The sequence below is a fragment of the Perca fluviatilis genome, chromosome 1, assembly GCF_010015445.1.
Source record: "Perca fluviatilis chromosome 1, GENO_Pfluv_1.0, whole genome shotgun sequence".
Lineage (NCBI taxonomy): Eukaryota > Metazoa > Chordata > Actinopteri > Perciformes > Percidae > Perca > Perca fluviatilis.
The window spans coordinates 24,860,134-24,880,799 of record NC_053112.1 but is presented as its reverse complement, the minus strand read 5'-3'; the positions used below and the strand labels follow the sequence as shown (position 1 = coordinate 24,880,799).

General features: G+C 41.1%; 1 protein-coding gene across 3 annotated transcripts; it reads right to left on the bottom strand.

Moving 5' to 3' along the window:
* Positions 1-1,355: 1,355 nt before the first annotated feature.
* On the bottom strand, positions 1,356-20,660 carry kitb (KIT proto-oncogene, receptor tyrosine kinase b). 3 transcript variants are annotated; one of them, XM_039798629.1, is made up of 21 exons: positions 20,425-20,660; positions 18,482-18,757; positions 18,104-18,388; positions 16,275-16,414; positions 15,407-15,575; positions 14,326-14,515; positions 14,129-14,244; positions 10,797-10,911; positions 9,820-10,007; positions 9,179-9,285; positions 8,434-8,560; positions 7,905-8,009; positions 6,809-6,919; positions 5,965-6,106; positions 5,612-5,679; positions 5,437-5,528; positions 4,651-4,773; positions 4,221-4,332; positions 3,844-3,943; positions 3,368-3,473; positions 1,356-2,488 (listed from the first exon to the last, which is right to left on the bottom strand). In XM_039798629.1, exons 1-21 carry the CDS (start codon positions 20,477-20,479, stop codon positions 2,345-2,347), a joined length of 2,871 nt encoding a protein of 956 aa, XP_039654563.1. In that variant the 5' UTR covers positions 20,480-20,660; the 3' UTR covers positions 1,356-2,344. The 3 variants fall into 3 exon arrangements, with proteins under 3 accessions (XP_039654563.1, XP_039654571.1, XP_039654580.1); XM_039798637.1 differs by having other exon boundaries at positions 5,612-5,676; XM_039798646.1 differs by having other exon boundaries at positions 18,482-18,753.
* Between the last annotated feature and the right edge of the window lie 6 nt (positions 20,661-20,666).

Below are 20,666 nucleotides of genomic sequence, written 5' to 3'. Positions count from 1 at the left end.
AACGATGAAACCGCTAGCCTGGCTTGATTAAGACTTATTGTACATGTAGAAGAACAAGCAAAACAAGTTCAGTTCAAATAAATTCAAATTGTCAGGCAACCCGCAGAGACTCCTGGAAATCATAGCTCCTAGCCATAAAAATAGTCCCACACACAACTCCCCATTAAATCCACAAATTGTACTTTTTTGTAAGAATTAAACTAAAGAGATATAATGTGGTCATTTGTGAACTTTAGAGCTGCTGGTAGACAAAATGTATCACTATTAGACAAAGCCAGGCTAGCTGTTTGCCCCCATTTTAATGCTAAGCTAAGCGGCTTGCTTTACCTCCATCCTTAACGCACATATATAATCGATTTTCTCATCTAACTCTCTGTAAGAAAGCGGTATTTATTTATGCTTCCCAAAAAAGGCAAAAATATTCCTAATAAAAGGGAAACAAATCTTACACAAAAAAGTCCACACATCACGGCACCAACTGTGCTTATCTATTCCTCAGTCAAAGGTCTCTGTTTTCCCCAAAGCATCTTAAGATGCAAGCTAAAGGCTCTGACGCACCAACCCGACGGCCGACCTTCGGCAGAAAAGGCAGTCGGACTGACTGCCTCCCCGAGTTGGTCAAAAAGTGCCTCGGAACACACTGAAGCGACGCCGACTTGAGTGTTCTGCGCATGCGCAGACGTAATATGTCTCCATAACAGCAGGCAGCGCTAATCTGTATTGTCGCCCAAAAAATGAAAACCGGCAGCTGATTGGACGAACGCGTCACTTGGGTCCAAGGGGGTAAGCTTCGCTTCAGAACTTGAACCTCCTATGGCGCCATTTTGATGCTACAAAGCGATCACCTCCCGTTAGCATCCCATTGACTGCCATTCATTTTGACGTCACTTTGACAGCGAATAACTTTACATCTGATGTGTTTAAAGACTCTATTTGTCCGTTGTTTATTTCTAAACAAACACGACAATGTATAAAAGGCTCCATTACCTTGTATCTCACGTTATGGCTCCGTAGCAGACGTTTTTGTAAAAATAGGCTAACGATTGTGTCATAACCACGCGACTTACTGTCGCATAGGAGAGGAATTACCGTATAGTACAGGAGAAGCTGGCAGGCAGTTTCGATTTACATTAGCTGTTTAAGTTTAATTACTAATGTTAACTAGCATTTTAGTTAGCAATAATTAGCCTGTGCCCATGTTATCTCCTTACATATACCTACACTCTCCGTCTCTGCAAGATTGGGAATGATTGAGATTTCTCTTGGCACAGCTACCAGAAGACTTACAACTTTCAGACAGGTTGCTCACGTTGTCTCTCTCAGTTGGAGGCTGCGCAGTAACGCTCAGCGCTCACCAGAAAAATGCTGCTAATATCCTTCACTGGTCTCCGTCCAGAGACACGGGGTCGGTTGGTCCATTATATACTGTCTATGCTTGGGTCTGGCTACTCTGGAATTTCAAAGCCAGGCCATCATGGCGACTCGTTCGGAATGCAATCTCATATTGTACTAAAATAGTTCACCGAAACGTGTTTCTGAAAATATTTTCAGCGAGAAATAGGCCATGCAGTTGCTGAATCTGTCTTTATTTCAGATCGACAAAGGTCAGTTTAAAAGATTTTCATCCGATTTTGAGACTCTAATCATGCTCATCCCGCTCATCATTTCCAGGTTAGCACTCCACCAATCAAATTGGTCATTGAGTCCGACTGCCCGCCTTCCGATTCAACATGTCAAATCGGCCCAAATGAAGGCCGACGGCTCCTCCTCCGACTGACGACAGCACGGAACACACCGAACCACTGACCTCGCCAGACTGTCCGACGGCTGATAATTGGGTTGGTGTGTCAGGGCCTTAAGGCTGAATGTGAGCCAAAACTCCTCCCGGTGCTGATGGGGGATGTTGTATCTGATGGGCGGTTAGTGCTGGAGTCTGCTTTATATAGACGTACACCTGAAATACCTACTGCAGACATCAATACGCCAATAGGGAGATTAGATAGAGGCCAATACTGAGAGCCCAGTGCAGGGTCGTATATATACAGAATGTGTGTGTGTGTGTGTGTGTGTGTGTGTGTTGTGTGTGTGTGTGTGTGTGTGTGTGTGTGTGTGTGTGTGTGAGATGCAGGAAGGCCAGCGTTTGAGAGTTAGTTTAAGTGAATGTGTTGTTAGTAGTCTACAGAGTGTATTTGGCTCTTGAAGTGTGTGTGGTAAAAGGAGAGAATGATCAGGGAGGTAGGGGGGGTTGTATATTATATAGCAGAGGGTGTGCATACTTTTTGTGTGTGTGTGTGTGTGTGTGTGTGTGTGTGTGTGTGTGTGTGTGTGTGTGTGTGTGTGTGTGTCAGACATAGTCCAGGAAGACGTCAGCCGTGCTTTGCAGTAAAGGCTGGGTGGGGGCTGTCGTGCTGCAGACTGAGCTGAGCCTCCGTGACGGCGTCCTCTGATGCTCTGGATGACCTGGAGCGTTGCTCAGTGTCAGGTAGACCTGAAGAACAACACACATTTGTGATTTATGGAAGTTTTAATGACACTTTAAAAAAAAAAAAAAGACATAGTCCGGCAGTGTACTGAGAAATGTAACAAGCCAAATCACAATGTCATATGTACAGTTATTGCATAAATTCAGTGAGACGTTGTGGCACCCAACTTCGTTTTTTCTTTATTAGGTAGTGACAGAAGAGGGCTGATCGAAATGAGGGGACCTTTAGGCCAACAGGACGCCCTGGCAACCTACTTCTATCAACCAATAAAATGTTCCCAAAATGTCTTCAAGGCTGTTGCTGTAGTTATAAGTAGGATGTATATTAAATCATACTCCGGTGATTAAGTATTTCACTTCCATAAAGTTGTGAGACTTGCAAGAGACAAATTAAAACAAATTTGTCAAAATCAATGCAGGCAAGGCCCAGGATCACAAGCAGACATGGCTTTGCATTAAGGTACCACAAGCAATTAAGGTTCAGAACCACTGGTCTGTAATATGGATGACATTTCAAAAATATTGGATCCTACATTTCCCATAATTCAACTTGACAGCGACTTTTGTTAGAACCTCCCTGCCTGATGAATGTCCATTTTCTCTCAAACTTCTTACTCCTGGTTTGTAATGCAGGCTTTCTGTGGTAAATTTGTAATCCCCAAACTCATACTGACTGTGCGTTCCAATACCCATACTAGTATCGTATGTCACATGCAGTATGCCAAAAATACCAGGATGTCCTACTACATCCAGTCGCATTTTGCAGTATGCAAGCCAGCATGCTTTACTGGCTATTCTGTCTAATAAAGACAAAAATTCACACAAAAAATCTTTGAAACATAATAAAATAAAAATGTCAGTCATGTCCTGGTACCATCTACTCACATTCCTGGTATTTTCTGACAGCATTAGCTCAGTCCTCTCCACCAGTTTCCGGAAGGAAGGCCTTTTCAAAGGGTCTTGGTTCCAACAAGACAACATCATGTCATACCTACAGAGGTGAGACTGAGATTAGTTTCAACATGAAGGAGGTGTAAATGAACAATAGATCCTAGTGTATTTATCATCAATATAAAAGAGACACGAGTTATAATTAGAGCTGAAACAATTTGTGGATTGAGGATTTGCTGCTTTTGTCTGATTTTTATGTCTTGTTAACTGAATATTTTTAGATTTTGGACTGTTGGTTGAACAAAACAAGAAATTTTATGACGCCACACCTTTTTCAATAATTTCTGACATTTTATAGACAAAACGATGAATCGATTAATTGAAAAAAATATTGGCAGATTAATCATTAGTTGCAGTCCTAGTTATAATACTACTAATAAGAACATTCACTGTCACAGACACACACTTACATCTCAATGGGAGCAAACTCGGGCCTGCTCATCCTGTGGCCATCTTGAATCATCCTATAAAATACTGAGCCCACTTGCATCCCGGGATACGGGCTGTTACCTGCAACACAGACATATAGGTTGTACACGCTTTGAAACATGTGTGTCATTTGTATCTCATTTTTGCATGGGAAAAAAAATTCATAAAATGATACTGGTTTCTGGACCTACATTGTACATGTATCACAGTCAATATGATTTTGTGAAATTCACCCAGCTATGTGATGTTGCTGCTTGGGAGAGTCATCAGAGCCTCTAATAAGATCCAAGTCAGCTCAAACGGCCGATAATATTGGCTGAAACAGATGCAACAGCACAGCGCTAACTGGAAATCTTACCCAGAGAGAAGATTTCCCAGAGCAGGATGCCGTAGGACCACACGTCACTCTCAAACGTGTAGACACAGTCAAAAATGCTCTCAGGAGACATCCACTTGACTGGCAGACGAGCCTGCAGGAGCAAGAGCCATCATTACAAGAGCGGTATGGACCATGTTCCCTTTTTTTTGCTTCCTTAAAACAAACAATATCTTTTCTCTAAAGTTTTATTATGAGGTGTTGAAGAGTAATTCTGTCTTTTATTTGTAATACTCTAATAAATTTGTTTAATCGATTGCTGTGTTGACAGAAAAATAAACGGCAGCTATTTTTATAACTGATTAATCATTCATTGTAATTTTTCAAGCAAAAATGCCAAACATTACATTAATACCAGGCACTACATTTGTTTTGTCAGCAAGAAAAAGTGAAAAATGACAGACAGACTCACGTTGCCCCGGAGCACATAGCTGGCGTCAGTGGTGATGTCTCGTGCCAACCCAAAGTCACAGATCTTCGCCACCCTGCCGTGAGTCAGCAGAATGTTTCTGGCTGCAAGATCCCTGTGGATACACTATACACACACACACACACACACACACACACCACACACACACACACACACACACACACACACACACACACACACACACACACACAGAAATGAGTATTGACATTGTAACCGGTTTCTGCAGTGACTAACTGACACACAGTACACATGTAAAAATGAGGCGGGGCCAGTTCAACTTGTTACAAACCTCACAAACACAAAAGGCAAAATGACAGTGATTTACACAATACATAAATGCCCTAAAACTATATATTAAATCAATGAAACAAAAAATATAAAAATGAATAATAGTGGTAGTACTGCTTGGGGGCAATTACAGTCCAGACAATAATGCATAAATAGTGCCTGATATAATAAAAGCAACAAAAGTGCAGTAAGAGAAACTGAATCAGGAAAACAAGATTGGCTTTTAATTCAATTTTTAAGTGTCTCAGTTGGAGTTTATTTAAGATTGTGAAAAAGCTGGTTCCTTGTGTATTCAGTACATGAGCTACTGTAAATGCAGCTTCAACATAACGTTTAGCTGTGATTGTACGGGCACTATTAGTTGACAGCAATGCACACCATGTTGGCCCAAAGCCATAACATGATTTATAAACTAGCAGCAGCACTTTTAAATCTATTTTATCGACTCTATAAATAAGCACACGGTCTGTAAAGCCTTACGTTCTTGGAAGTAATGTATTCCATTCCTTTGGCCACCTGGTAGGAAAAGCTGAGGAGATCTTCGGTGTCCAGAGACAGCTCCTCTACATCAGCTGGATAAAGATTGCATTGTCAGACTTCTACAGTAGGTGAGTCAGTGTGTATGATAAGAAAAGTAGACGGAGAGACCTTCTACCTGACTGGGAAGACCTTTCTTTCTCAGAGGGAAGCATGGGCACATACCCTGGACGAGTCACCTCTCTGCTGCACACACACACACACACACACACACACACACACACACACACACACACACACACACACACACACACACACACACACACACACACACCACACACACACACACACACACACACACACACACACAAAAACACAAAAAAAAAAAAAAAAACACACACACACACACACACACACACACACACAAAAAAAAAAAAAAAAAAAAAAAAAAAAAAAAAAACACACAAGCATTAAATGATGACAAGGTAACCATTTTGCAATCACAATTTTAATACATGCACACATACACACCTTGTTGTAGGCTCTGTTTGGTTCGAGACGTTGCGATGGTAACCATCACCAACTTGGGAGTTTAAAAAGGACTCTCTTTTTCTGCGCAGGAAGTTGAGGAGGTCGCCATAGCAACAGTACTCTGTGATCACCAAAATTGGGCCTGGCAGGATGCAGAGATGAAAAGAAACCTCACTCTCTGATTTTGAAACCATATGACAGCATATAACAATGAAAAGAGAAACAGAAACCCAATGCTCTAATAATGACCCAATAAGAAGATGGTGTCAGGTGGATACTTTAGGAATTTGTTTTCATATGACTGTTTCAAGGCAGGAAGTGAAGTGCATCCAGACAGATTTGAAAAATGTTTGTGTTTAAAAGCCAAAATCAATATTTATCTATTCAAACAAAGTGAACAAATATGTATCAATATCTTAAAATTTGTATTTTTCGTGCGTAAGTATTCAGCACTTCTTTCCCTAATAACATACTTGTGCATACTTGTCTGGAATCCAATCTAAATGATGCATTATAATCAATGTTGATGTCTAGACGGGTAGATAATATTGATCGACTGAATAGTAAATTTGTGACAAGTCAAGCTGCATCAGGTTTTCATATCGGAGCAGGCTGGTACCGACTGTCCAATATCTGATTTTTAATAAGCGGTCAATAATGGCTGGACAATATTGACCTCTTAAAACAAAATCAGTCAATAAATATATTTAAACATGCAAATGCAAACGGCTTATAGTGTCCGCACCCAACAACATCCAGACCAAAGTTAGCCCAAAATCTCTCACATTTAAATTTCCTAAGAGTGAACTAAGTGTGGTGTCCATGGTGAAGCTGCTCCTCTCACCTCCGACAGTGCAGGCCCCCAGCAGGTTAACAATGTTCACGTGGTTTCCAAGGTAACTGAGCACCTTCAGCTCTGACATCAGTGCCTCCTTCTCCGTAGCATGAGCGTTGGCTGCGATGACATCATCAGGACATTTATAACCTCTTTTACAGCGTCTTATGTTGCTACAACACGCCAACTGTGTCAGAAATCACTCCCTATTTACTATGTTTACTATATCTGTTGTCCACCGTTTTATGTGAGTGTCCAAGTAATTTAAGTAATATATCAGTAATATAAATGTTATTTTCCCTATTTATAGAAATGTATACCATGTAGCAAATAATGAATTATTATGGTTATGATACTGTTAATGACAATGCTAGTTATACCAAAAAAAGACAGAAATTGCTGCATTATAATGCACTAACCCAATATTCACCCAATATATCCTTGATAGAGACATCTATTGTTATTAGTTTTATAAAAAAAAATTACCTTTAAACTATATGTTGTTTCATTTCTATCATTACTACTAAGAGCCCTGTCCTTTACTGCATTATCTTTGATTGATGTTCACTTGTATAGTCTATTTAGGAGAATTATCTGTAAATAAAAACAGCAAAAAAAAAAAAAAAATGTTACTCGAAAAATGCAAAGGAGTTGGGGGACCTTTATTAGCCCTGAGTACTGTATGTCTTATGACGATGTCTGCAGACATCCGTACCTCATACGTACATGGGTTAGAAGTTAGTCTTCATGACTTTCTATCATTCTGCCAGACAGCCCTTCTAACATGTGGTTAACAGTGTGAAAGGGTCGTTTTTACCCAAACCATGATCTTTTCCTAAGCCTAACCTAACCCAAACTGTGACTGGAAACTGAAAATAATAAAAAAGAAGTTTGCACATCACTCGCTACTGCTTGTAAAGCTTAAATGCTGTGAGACATCAGGTCAACTACACGTGTACTGCTTCATTCACAAAACAAGCACTGGGGGACTCTAGTATTAATATTAAGACAAGGTTATGTAGTTATACAGGGAATAAGGAACGAGAGAACAAGGAGTGGTTTTGGACACAGCCACAGAAAAAGAGATAAAAAAACACATGCTTACGTTTGAGCATCTTAACAGCGACAGTTGTAATGGTATCTGCAGAGCAGAGTCCATATGCTGTGGCCCTAACTACCTTTCCAAAAGCCCCAGAGCCCAACGTTTTACCTGTGAAAACACACACACACACACACACACACACACACACACACACACACACACACACACACACACACACACACACACACACACACACACACACACACACACACACACACACACACACATAGCATTTAAATGTGTTGCTAATACTCTGCTTTGAATAATATCTGTCATACATTTTTTTCACAGAAACGTTTACAAACGTACTTCAAATTACATCTTTTCCTTTTTTCAACAGATGAATGAGAAAACAATCTTCTACTGCACAGTGAAGCTCAGACAGCCAAGTGAAATAACAATAAGAAAGTGGAGGGCGGCTTTAAATGAAAACACAATAATCACCACATTGGCATCATGCCCTGTAGATGTGCTTTCTCACAAATGTAAACATACAGTATATATAGCTACACAAACATGGACGCCGTCATACCGAAACGTAGTTTCTGTCGAGGAAACTCCCATTTGGAGTCATATGGCAGCTGGGTGGGGTCAATATATATGTAGTTGTTGCCATGGATGCTCTCAATGACCTTCCACTGGATTTGGAACTTTGGTTTCTGTTAAAAGTTTTGAAATGAAAGAGGGCATTTAAACAGAGAGTAACTCTGTTCAATTTTATATTACTCAATGCACTTTAGTTGTCAGCCCATGTCAAGACGGATGATCTCACTGCAAATTCATGAGCTACTTCTCAAGGAGTCTGACTCATCTTAGTGCAATAATAGCAGCATGCTGTGGGGGGCACATTACTGTAATGGCTTGATCAGAGTGTCAAAAAGCCTTTAATCACAGCATGTTTGTACTCTGAATGGTTGATTGATTCATTTCAAATTGATTAGGACACATTCATAACGATTAAAAGGACGTACTTCCACTCTTATCTGCTGAATATCATAACCAAATGCAGTAAGAAAACTAGTCTGATCTCAGAAAGATGCTTCTAACTTTTACGTACAATAAGATGAATTTATTTTTCCGTGATGCAAACTGCATATCAATGGTGGTAGACAAACTTGATTTCGCATTGAAGTCTTTTAATTTCAAATAGGGTTCGAATGGCTGTGATGGCGATAGATTTATGTGATTTACGAGAGATTTTTGACCCTACTCCCACCAGATTAATTAATTCAATTGCAGTAATGGTATTGCAATGTATGATTTATTTCCCATCTTACCTGCATGTATTTATAGAGCAGCACCACTAGAGTGAGGCAGAGGAAGACCCCAGTGGCCACCATGCCAGTTAGAAGAGGAGTGAAGAGTCTATGGGGGACGATGCGTTCTGAGAGGAAACACACACCAGGGTAATCAGAAATTACACGAGGCATTGAAGTATACATTTTACCAGTAGTAATGCACAAATCATCTTCCTTGGTGTTACGTAAGACAGACAGCTGTAGCAATGGTGTTTATTTATGTGACAAGTGTAAGTGATTCTACACTATATCATCCCAGCCTGCATAATCAGCATACACTAATCTTATTCCATCTGCACCCAGTAACCACACAACTGGCCTCTGCTGCAGGGTCAATATGTGTGTGTGTGTGTGTGTGTGTGTGTGTGTGTGTGTGTGTGTGTGTGTGTGTGTGTGTGTGTGTGCGTGTGTGTGTGTTTGTGAGGTTTGTAACAAGTTGAACTGGCCCTGCCTCAGTTTTACATGTGTACTGTGCGTCAGTTATTCACTGCAGAAACTGGTTACAATGTCAATACTCATTTCCGTGTATGTGTTTGTGTGTGTGTGTGTGTGTGTGTGTGTGTGTGTGTGTGTGTCTGTGTGTCTGTGTGTGTGTGTGCGTGTGTGCGTGTGTGTTGTACCACTGATGGAGAACAGCGTGTAGGCCTCTTCCCCCACCGTACTCGCTACACACTCCAGGGTGTGATAGTGTGCGTGCTCCTTGCTCACATTCAGTCGGCTCACTACCTCGCTCCTACCGAAGGTAGACTCTGTCACCATGGAAACATCCGTAGTCTCCCATTGGGTGGCGTTGGGCAGGTGTGAGCACCTGTTGAGGGGTTATAAAGTTGTTCAAGGTTACATTTTCCTTTCTTAGTTCTACGTCAGAGCAAGTTTTAGCACAATGATAACATTATCGCAACTATGGCCATTCTCAGCTTCTGTACTACTTATTTTGGCAATAAATCAATTCATGTTTTAGCTTATAAAATGTCAGATTTTACCAGAGCTCTAATTGTTGTAAAATGCTTATATTGTCTTGACCAACAGTAAAAATCCAGCTGTCTGATTTGTCTGAATATTACTGAGACTATGAGAGGACATAAACTAACTTCTTTAGCTCCCATGAGCCTCTCCTGCTCTCAGAAGAACTGCTAGACAAAACAACAGAAGGTGTTGGAGATTATTGTGTGTAAAATGATCTAGAAGTCACACTGCTATCCGATTACAGCTTTTAATATGAGCAGGATAAAAACCAAGGAGTCCCTAGTTTTTAATTATATATTGATTTGTAAATTTAAATGCATAAAACATAATTTCTTATTCCTATATCTTATTGTTTATATTACAAAATTGAGATGAAACTGAACGGAATTAACTATGAAAATTGAAGCTAATAAAAAAATCTAAATTTGTCTATCAGTCTCTCCATAGATAAATAAAATAAGGAAACAGTGCTGCTGGTGGAACAGCAAGATAAAACATTAAATATGTCACATCCAGATCATGATAATACACTTGCTGTGTCTTATTCCAATGTAAGCAATCTCATAAAGTAAACAATAAAGTCACAGAAACACTATTTGGATGAAAATATTGCAATACATTTTAGGAATACCTCGTGTGGGGCAGCTCACAGAAGTACCAGCTTATTTTAGGGACCGGGTAACCAGCAGCAATGCACCGCACCTGTCCATCAACAGGGCCTTCCTGGGCGATGATAACCGGCTTGCCTTGTAGAGAAAAGGTGAACAGATTGATAGAAAAGAGACACGTAACACACTGTGGGAGACCTTTAAGTCCTATAAATGGGAAAGTTATGTCTTTTGTATCCTACTTTAAGAAGTACGAGCAAACAAAATTAAGACAATATCCAAAGACTTGACATTCAATATTCTGCCAATCCCTCTGCTGTACATTATAAAAAGTGGCTCCAGCTTCAATCTGAATATAATTTATTATCAACGGGTAAGATTGAGAGGCAACTCCTGCAGACGAAACAGCAATTTTTTGAACAGGGGGACAAGGCGGGCAGACTGCTTGCATATCACGCTTGAGCGGCCAGTGCTTCTAGACTAGTCCCTAGCATTAAATCTCCTTCAGGAGACATTTAGACAGATCCTACACGTTTTCTGATAATTTTGCCAACCTTTACTCTTCTGAGTCCTCCTTTCAAGACTGGGAAGGTCCCCCCTTGATCATATAATATATCCCCAGGTTAATGAAGAGCTTGCTGCTACTGTTGGTGCACCCTTAACTGTTTCCGAAATAAAAGAAGTTATTAAATCCTTACAAAGTAACAAATCGCCCGGACCCGATGGCTACACTACAGAATTGTGCAAAGTTTTTTCTTCTGTACTTGCCCCTTACTTGGTCAGAGTTTTCAATGAAGCGGTATTGAAGGGTCACCTACCACCCATGTTGTCGGAGGCCTCTATTTCTTTATTGTTAAAAAAGGACAAAGACCCTATTCTTTGTAGCAGTTACAGGCCTATTTCACTATTGAATGTAGACTTCAAGATTTTAGCTAAATCTCTGGCCTGCCGCCTTGAACAAATCACGCCAGCTCTGGTAGACCCTGATCAGACCGGTTTTATTTCAGGAAGGCACTCCTTTTCAAATACCAGGAGGTTGCTTAATATAATCGTTTCTCCTCTCACCGATTCGCCAGAAATTGTCCTCTCTCTGGACGCTGAAAAAGCTTTTGATAGTGTTGAATGGAATTACCTGTTTTATATACTTAATAAAGCCCTGTCTCATCCCTGATTTTATAGCTTGGATTAGGCTCCTTTACACCTCCCCTGTTGCTTCAATCAATGTTAATAATAATAATATTTCAAATCCTGCATCCTCTCTCCCTGTAATTTTCGTCATTTTAGAGAGATTTGGGAAATACTCCGGTTACAAGCTAAACTTCGGGAAAAGTGAGTACCTCCCAATTAAGCCCCCTGCTGAGCAGCTTCCTCAAGATCTCTTTCCTGCTAAAAGGGCTACTGAAGGTTTTAAATATCTGGGAATCCTTGTCATCAACTCATTCCAAGAGCTATTGGCCAAAAATGTCAGCCCGCTTTTAAACGGGTGTTTGTTTGTTTGTTTTATTTGGATCCCCATTAGCTTCAGCATCAGCTAAAAAGCTATTAAAATATGTATGTAAATCAGATTTTGCTAGATGGTCCTCCCTCCCTCTTTCACTAGTGGGGAGGGTCAACCTGGTGAAAATGGTAGTACTGCCCAAGTTTCTTTATGCCTTCCAACACATTCCCATACTTATAAGTAAGTCCTTTTTCTCTTCCCTAGACCAGTTAACACACGCTTTTTTATGGTGTGGTGGGCGTGCGCGCATTAGGAGAACAGTTCTCCAGCTCCCTAGGTCTAATGGAGGGCCTGCAACATTAGTAGACTTACATTCTGGAACACAAATAAAGTTCAGAGCACTCAGCCTCAGTGGGCCCATATAGAAACTTCCTCCTCGCATTTCTTGCTTTGGTCGGTGGTCTGCTCCCAACTGCTACCTCCAATTAAGCAATTCCCCTCGAATCCAATAGTGAGAAACAGACTTAAAGCCTAGAATCAGTTTAGGAGACAGTTTGGCCTACATACTTCATTAGGTCTGGCTCCAGTCCTTCATAACCATTCCTTTCTTCCTTCTTGCTCAGACCCAGCTTTCCAGATCTGGTCAAACAAGGGTCTGCTAACTATCAACGACCTCTATGCTGATGGCGTTTTCTATTCTTTTTCAGATTTATCAGCAAAGTTTGACCTTCCAAATAGCCACTTATTCTGCTACTTTCAAATTCGACACTATTTACGTTCTCAATCACCTAACTTTCCTAACCAACCTCCAGGTTCTATGATTGATAAACATCACAAAACTCAAGTCAACGGGGCCTCGTATCTACAGTTTATAATCTCATTTCAAACATAAATTCAAACTGTTTGGACGCCCTAAGGACTACTTGGAGTCAGGATCTTGGTGTCACTTTAGCAGATGAGCAATGGGAACAGATATTAAACTGTGTACACTCCTTTTCGATATGCGCAAGACGCAGCCTTATACAGTGCAAGATTCTACACAGAGCCCACCTTACAAACGCAAGATTAGCTAGAATATACCCCGATAGAACTGATAAATGCAAGAGGTGTAATCAATCGCCTTCCGACTACATGCACATGTTTTTGCTCTGTCCCAAGTTATCAGCTTTCTGGTCTGCAGTATTTGGTACAATTCGCACAGTCCTAGACAAACCTGTACACCTCAACCTCAACCCCCTCTCCGCCCTCTTCGGAATCTCTCCCTCACTCATCACGTCCGAAACCGCAAAGCAGGTGATTGCATTTACCACACTTCTCGCTAGGAGGTTCATCCTTCTTAAATGGACTCAATCTTCCCTTCTCACACATACAGTAACAAATGGATTGTTGAGGTACTGCAATGTGTAAGGCTTGAAAAGATCAGGTATTCTTTAACAGGTTCCCTTAAGACATTCCGTAAACTCTGGCATCCCTTTTAAGTCCATGTCAACACATTAGATATCAATGAAGAAACTAATAGAAACTGACCTGTCTTAACTGAGCCCTGAGCCAATCCCCTCCCTTATTTATGTTATTTAATTTATTTTTATTTTTGGGATTTGTCTATTCTGTCTCTTTTGTCCTGGTGTGTGTGTGGGGGTGTGTTCGTGTGTGAGTGCTGGGTTCTCGTTTTCTTTTTTGTGGGTGGGCTATATAGGGACCTGAAGACAGGTGTGTGGAAGGTCCAGTAAATGGGTGTGAAGCTCCTTTTTGTTATCACCTATCTGTACAACACTTTGTTTATGCAAATGTCGCTAACTGGGAAAAAACAATAAAGAGATTGGGGAAAGAAAAGAAAAGAGACACGTATATTTAAAATAAAAACATATAGATACAAAGGTACTTCAGTGCAATATAACAATAGTGAGAGAAACTTACTGATGACGTAGATGTGGAATGAATGCTCCTCAGATGCATCCTCGTGGCTGGCTGAGAACTTATAGATCCCGCCCTCCGAGCTGAGGACCCTCACTAGTCTGAGCTTGCTGATGAGTCTGATAAAACAAACATACGTTCTCTGCATGTGGACATGCACATGTACTCGCAGTGAACTACATACTGTAAACTTACTTTACCTGTATTTGTGGCGGTGGATGGTGATAACGTGCTCTGTGGTGTTGAGGATCTGTATGCCGTTGTAAGACCAGAACATGGAGCTGGGTGCAGGATAGGCATCAAATTCTACTCTGAGGCCCAGGCTCTCCCCCTCTTTAACATCAGCCTGGACTGGACCTGGGGGGCCTAAAATGGTGATGAACCCCTGATCTGGAGGACAGCAGAAACATACATAGTTAAAGGAAAAGTCCACCTGTATACTTTAAACTGTAGTCCATCTATGTGTCGTGGTAGTAGTTTTGCAGATAAGCAAAGGTTATACTGTAAATGCTATATGTCATCAGTGTATTCAGTAAGTATTCAATATCTGCATTGAAATAAACATATAGTTAATATATAATTTGATGTTTAATGCCTTGCAGATACCTCCTTGTGTTTCTCCAACCTGCTGTCTACCTTCATTTCAGTTAGTGATTTCCTAAATCTTCCAAAATGCCCGATGAAAATGTGCCTTAACCTTTTTCCACCAATCTGTAGATATGTATGCAGGTAAGAGCAACAATGTTGTTGAGCATTTGAGTAAACCATGGCAAAAGTCTACCCAAGATACATATTTTACCGTTCGATTACATTATTATTACATTTCATTTAGCTGACGCTTTTATCTAAAGTGACTTACAATTGCTATACTGTATGTCAGAGGTTGCACACTCTGGAGTAACTAGGGGTTAAGTGTCTTGCTCAAGGATACGTTGGTTGATTCGCAGTGGGAATCGAACCCAGATCTCCACCAAAGGCATGTGTAACATCTACTGCACCATCACCACTGCGCCATCACCACCCCCCACCCATTTATTCAGGGACGTTTCACTGAGGGCCAAGCTCTCTTTTGGCAGCTGGAGGCAACCACAGTCTGATCTGCCATCCACTGGGAAACTCCCGTTGGATGGGGTCTTGCTTGAATGCAATTTTCCACCCAGATTCCTCTCCAGTTTTTAACAAAGTGGTTAGAGCCAGTTGGTAGCGTTGGGTGTGTCTGTACTGACTGTCTGTAGGCACCAATGCATGCACGAAAACCAGTAAACTATCTTTAACACTCACCTCGGACATCAAGCTGCACTGCTGTGGCACTGGTGCCTCTCTCGTTCTGAGCGTGGCAGCGGTAAGTGCCCGAGTCTGATTGGTTGACAGCTGTGATCAAGAGTGAGGTGGCACGCTGGTAACCGCGGGCACCGGACAGGATGTGGGAGGTTTGGGATTTATCAGGATGCTGCAGGGCATCAGGGGCAAAGGTGAGCAGTGCACTATCAGCAGGTGTAACGTCACACAGATCCACTGTTTTCAAGGTGTCATGCTTCAGATAGGTAAATTTTTTGGTGTGTGAGTGAGTGTACAAACAGATGTGTTTTAATATTTATCTCAAGCAGATAACTTAACTTAAAAATCCTAGCAGTAGCCCAAAAAAATACTCCTGCCAACAATCAAACTCAATATAATGTTCAGAATATTTAAAGAAATTACAATATGTCACATATAACTTATTCATTAAACTATTCAATTACATTTTATGTAAAGTATATCTCCTAAAATGTTTCAAAGCCTTCTCTGCACTGCCAGGTATTATTTATATACTATCATTTGCTTAACATTTGTAAGCATTAAGCATTAAGCATTGTAAGAAGTTTAAGAATCAGTTTTACAAACCCCAAAATGTGTAAAATGTAAACTCCTTTTTGTGTCATTAACCCCCTAATTCCCATAAATATTACTAAGGATATGACTTCAGTGTCATCTATGGTAGCTATAGCCCTGGAAAAGTAAATGTCTGGCTGTTTCTTGGTTTGGTAAGGGTAAATGTCCTTTAAAGAAAGCCAGTCAGCCAGATGGAAATAGAGAGTTTCACAACCTGACAGTCAGTCGCTCGGTCATAGAGACAGGAGAAGCCAGTTAATCCCTTTATCAATCTCACCGCTGTTGAAGGGAAATTCCACTTGACACTAAAGTCTGGGTTGATGTTGACAGAGCTACAGGTAATCTCAAACTGCTCTCCTTTCCTCAGAATAACGGGGTCTTTCCGGGACAGTGTGATCACTGGAGGAACCTCCGGCACTGGATCAAGAGATGCAAATACAATATTATCATGACTGAGCTCATGTACACTCACTATTGGTTGCATGTCTGATATTATTTTATATGTATTCTATCATAAAAGACCATTTAGGGTGCGTGACTCCTGTTTGCATATGCAGACACTTAATTTACAACATTAACCGCCTGCTGACGTCACTTCAGTGGCTGTGTTTGATGAAGACTGCGGTACTTTTATTTACCCCAAACATTACATTACATTACATTACATGTAATTTAGCTGACACTTTTATCCAAAGCGACTTACAATTGCTATATATCAGAGGTCGCACACCTCTGGTGAAACTAGGGGTTAAGTGTCTTGCTCAGGGACACAATGGTTGATGTATCGCAGTGGGAAAAGAACCCGGATATCCCACACCAAACATATGGGTCATATCCATTGCGCCATCACCACCCACAAACAAACACAGCCTTCATGCACAGTTACAAAGCTTTGTTCAGTGTGGGACTCTAATCCCTCTGCTCCTCCCTCCCTCACATCTCTCTCTCTATCAGTCATAAGGACACTACGCCCCGGCTCCTCCCAGCTCGTCGTGGTTTAGACTTATTTCCACTGCAGACCAGACTGAAAATGCTGATTCAGTGCAGGGATGAATCGAACATGATCAGATTCCACTGACGTACACTTAAAAAAGCTTTTATGGTACATTGTCTATTAATATAGCTCATAAGAAAAATGATGAGCTTATCGTATTTTGCCAAAACACATCTACAATGTGGATAGTTGCTGTGACTACCACTGATCTCTGCCAGGATGCATTATGGTCTCTTATGTTATTTGTAGCCATACTAGCAGCTCTGCTGGTATACTAGGCCACCACTTTGGTCCAGAATGAAATATCTTAACAACTATTAATGGTCCCCAGAGGATGAATCCTACTGACTTTGATGACTAATTTTGAAATTGACCAATATTTTGTTTTATAACCAAACACATGCAAAACAAATGCCATTCTTTCCTCTTTACTTTGTGTATACTACTAATTTAGTCTTGTTAACGGATATCATTTGTCTATGAATCACAGGTCTAGCACTACAAAGCAACTACTCTTTAGAGTTCTGCTGTGCAATAAACATCAAGAAGCCAACTTCACACATGATTTTCCCTTTCTTAACTCATGATCTGTCTTCTGATATCGGCAGAAGATAACCTATTAACAATTAGGCTATATGTTGACTACTTCTTCCTCACAATGACCAGCAATTTTTTTAAACATTTGTGTTTTCTTCACTGTTTACTTTGAGTATTGGGACATGTATTTACATTATGGTTCCCCAAGGTATTAGCAAAGGCAAATGCTTTGGCTTTACCTTCCACTGACTAGTTACTGGACTACAAGAGGGTTAACTTGATTATCCCTTTTACAAGCTAGTGACTTTTACTTGACTTTGTAGATCAGCATTGAGAGAATTTCTGTCAAGATGATAGGAGCGTCTCCCTTACTACTTTCCTGTCAACAGCTGCACACACAGCATTCACTTTTTCCTCTATTTACCCTTTTAGTTTAATTATCACCCAAATGACGAATCTAGTAAAGCTATGCCACATGGAGAACCATTAAACACTGGTATGAAACCCTTTTACCGACATGAACATGGAAACAAGAAAATTACAAATCGCCCTTGTCCATCATATCTCTCACTTACCAAGTCGTACATCCACAGTGTATTGGCTCGACTTCACTTTGACTCCAGCGAGCTGTCCCACGCATACGAAACAGCCATCATATTCCTTTCTCACATTGCTGATGATGACACCTCGCTGGAGGTTGCTGTGGTAACTCATACTGGAGGGCAAAGGTTGTCCATCGCAGCTCTCCAATGCCACGAGGGTGACATCTGGGTCTGTCACAAGACAGGGGATGGTGCAGTTCTCACCTGAACGCACCAGGATGTTGTTCACCATGGTGCGCTGGAACACATTCTGGGGGTCTGAGGAGATGCAAGGGATTGGATTGACAGATGTTATTAGAGGGATACACATGTGCAAACACATGCCTTTCCCCCCACACCTCAAACACCCACCTTTCACATATACATAGATGGAGCTGTGTTCCTGTGTGCTGTTGTTGACACACACATAACGACCCATGTGGTAGGCCTGCGCTGCTGCCACCTTGACATAAGCCACTCCACCCTCCTCCACCTCTCCCTCCAGCCTGCGAGCCCTCTCCCACTGCCACCTCAACTTGGACAGGGCACCAGACGTCGTGGCATTGTCCCGGCAACGCAGCTCCAGCTTTCCCGTCTTGGGAACTACTATGTAAGGCCCGTTGGGGGAGATGACTGGCTGGCACCTAACTGAAACAGAGCACATATAATATGATTGACGTATGGTGGACCTGCTTTTTTGAAGGCTGTACAGCATCAGTAAAGAAAAAATAAAAGAAAAAAAAACTGCTACTTTTAGTAACACTGATAAATTACCAGCTCTGGGAAGAATTGCAAGTAAGAGATATAAATCTATGAAAAGAGCAAAAACAGGACAGAGCAACTAAAGATTAGCCTACTTTCATTACTGATTAGTATTCAGATTAACGTGTTGATTAATTCATTAATTGTCTAGTCTATAAGATGTCAGAACATTGTGAAAAATTCCCACCACAATTTCTTAAAACCAAAGATGTTCCTAATGTGTGACGTCAAATGGGACCTTATGATTGGCACAGAGCCCCTTAAGACATAAACCACCATGGCTCTATTGAACAATCAATAATTATGTGCTGTCTACACGCTGAGTAATCATGCATTAAGGCCCCTACATTCATTCCCTTAAGATGAGTAAACGAAACTCTAAAATTCTATCCTCAGTTTAACCCCCCAAAGCCGACCCCCTCCAACTTTTCTTTTCTTTTCAGATTTCTACGATAGGCACCCTTTGAAGTACAGGCTCTTAATGTGACTGTTGTGCCTTCAGGCAGCAGGGCTGAGAAAGCAAGGAGAAGCATATGGATGCAAATAGGCTCCCCTTCAAAAAATGCCAATATCTGTGTGTTTGCAGGCTGTACATGCATGTTTTATATCAGATATCTGTTAGAAGTGGTGCTCTGCAGTTGGTGTTTAGGGTAAGCGAAAGGTTTAAATGAATCCTGAGGCTGATATATGACTAAAAACAAAGCTATCATCACAGCAGTCAGAGCGGTTGAATGTCAAGATGCTGCTGGGTGTGCTTGTGTATTTTTGTTAAAAGATGCGTTTCTGGCTCTTCTTTGTTCCTTCTTCTGCCGTGCTAAAGGCGCACAACCTAATCCCTTTTATTTCGGGGCAATAAATAATGAATCGTCCTCAAACAGTGGTCGGAACTCTCTCGGTCACACACAGGTCACATATACAGGTGTCACACACACACACACACACACACACACACACACACACACACACACACACACACACACACACACATACACACCTGTTGTCTGGCCGACACAGGTCACACAGTTACGCAAATGATGGATGTGATCTGCATCGTTAAACGCCACTTGTGTATATAACGTCAAACTCGTTTCCAGAAACAATGTGGAGACAGTAGCCTATTAAATACGCTCTTCGTATCCGGAACACGTAAGATGAGCGCAACTATAAACACCCGCAATGATACAGCTTGTCTCGGCTGTTCACACCTTAATTAGTCTAATTAAGATGGGCGAAAAGACCTTAAATAGTGACACTAAAACAACGTGGGGCAATAATTTGTAGACAGAACAGTACTTCAGTGATCTGAAAAGACAGAGTCTACAAATGCGAGAAAGAATAGGGAATATCGATACGCATAAAGTAGGCTACAATACGATTATTAACTCTTTACTAAAGGCATCCCATGTCCTTTGGAATATGGTGGCATTGCAATATAATCATTTATGAAAATATTGTGAGGTGAAGAGATAAAATGAGGTCACTAAAGTAATTATTAAGGACACACCATGAGTCACTAAAGCAAATTTGAAGCAACATTTCAATGGTTTTCTTACCTGTTAGTGGCAGCAAAACAAAATGTGAGACAAAAACAACCCAGTGGCATTTCATGATTATGCGGGGTTGAAGCTTTTTACTCTACTCCATGCGTTTCAAGTGCAGGAATAACCCTGTAAAAACACCAGATCCGATCCACCGTAACAACACAGCTAGAGCAGCAGGTCTCTCCACTGTAGTTTATGGGCGCACAGACACAATGATCCTGTAGACTGCCCCTGATGGATTTCACTGGAGCTTA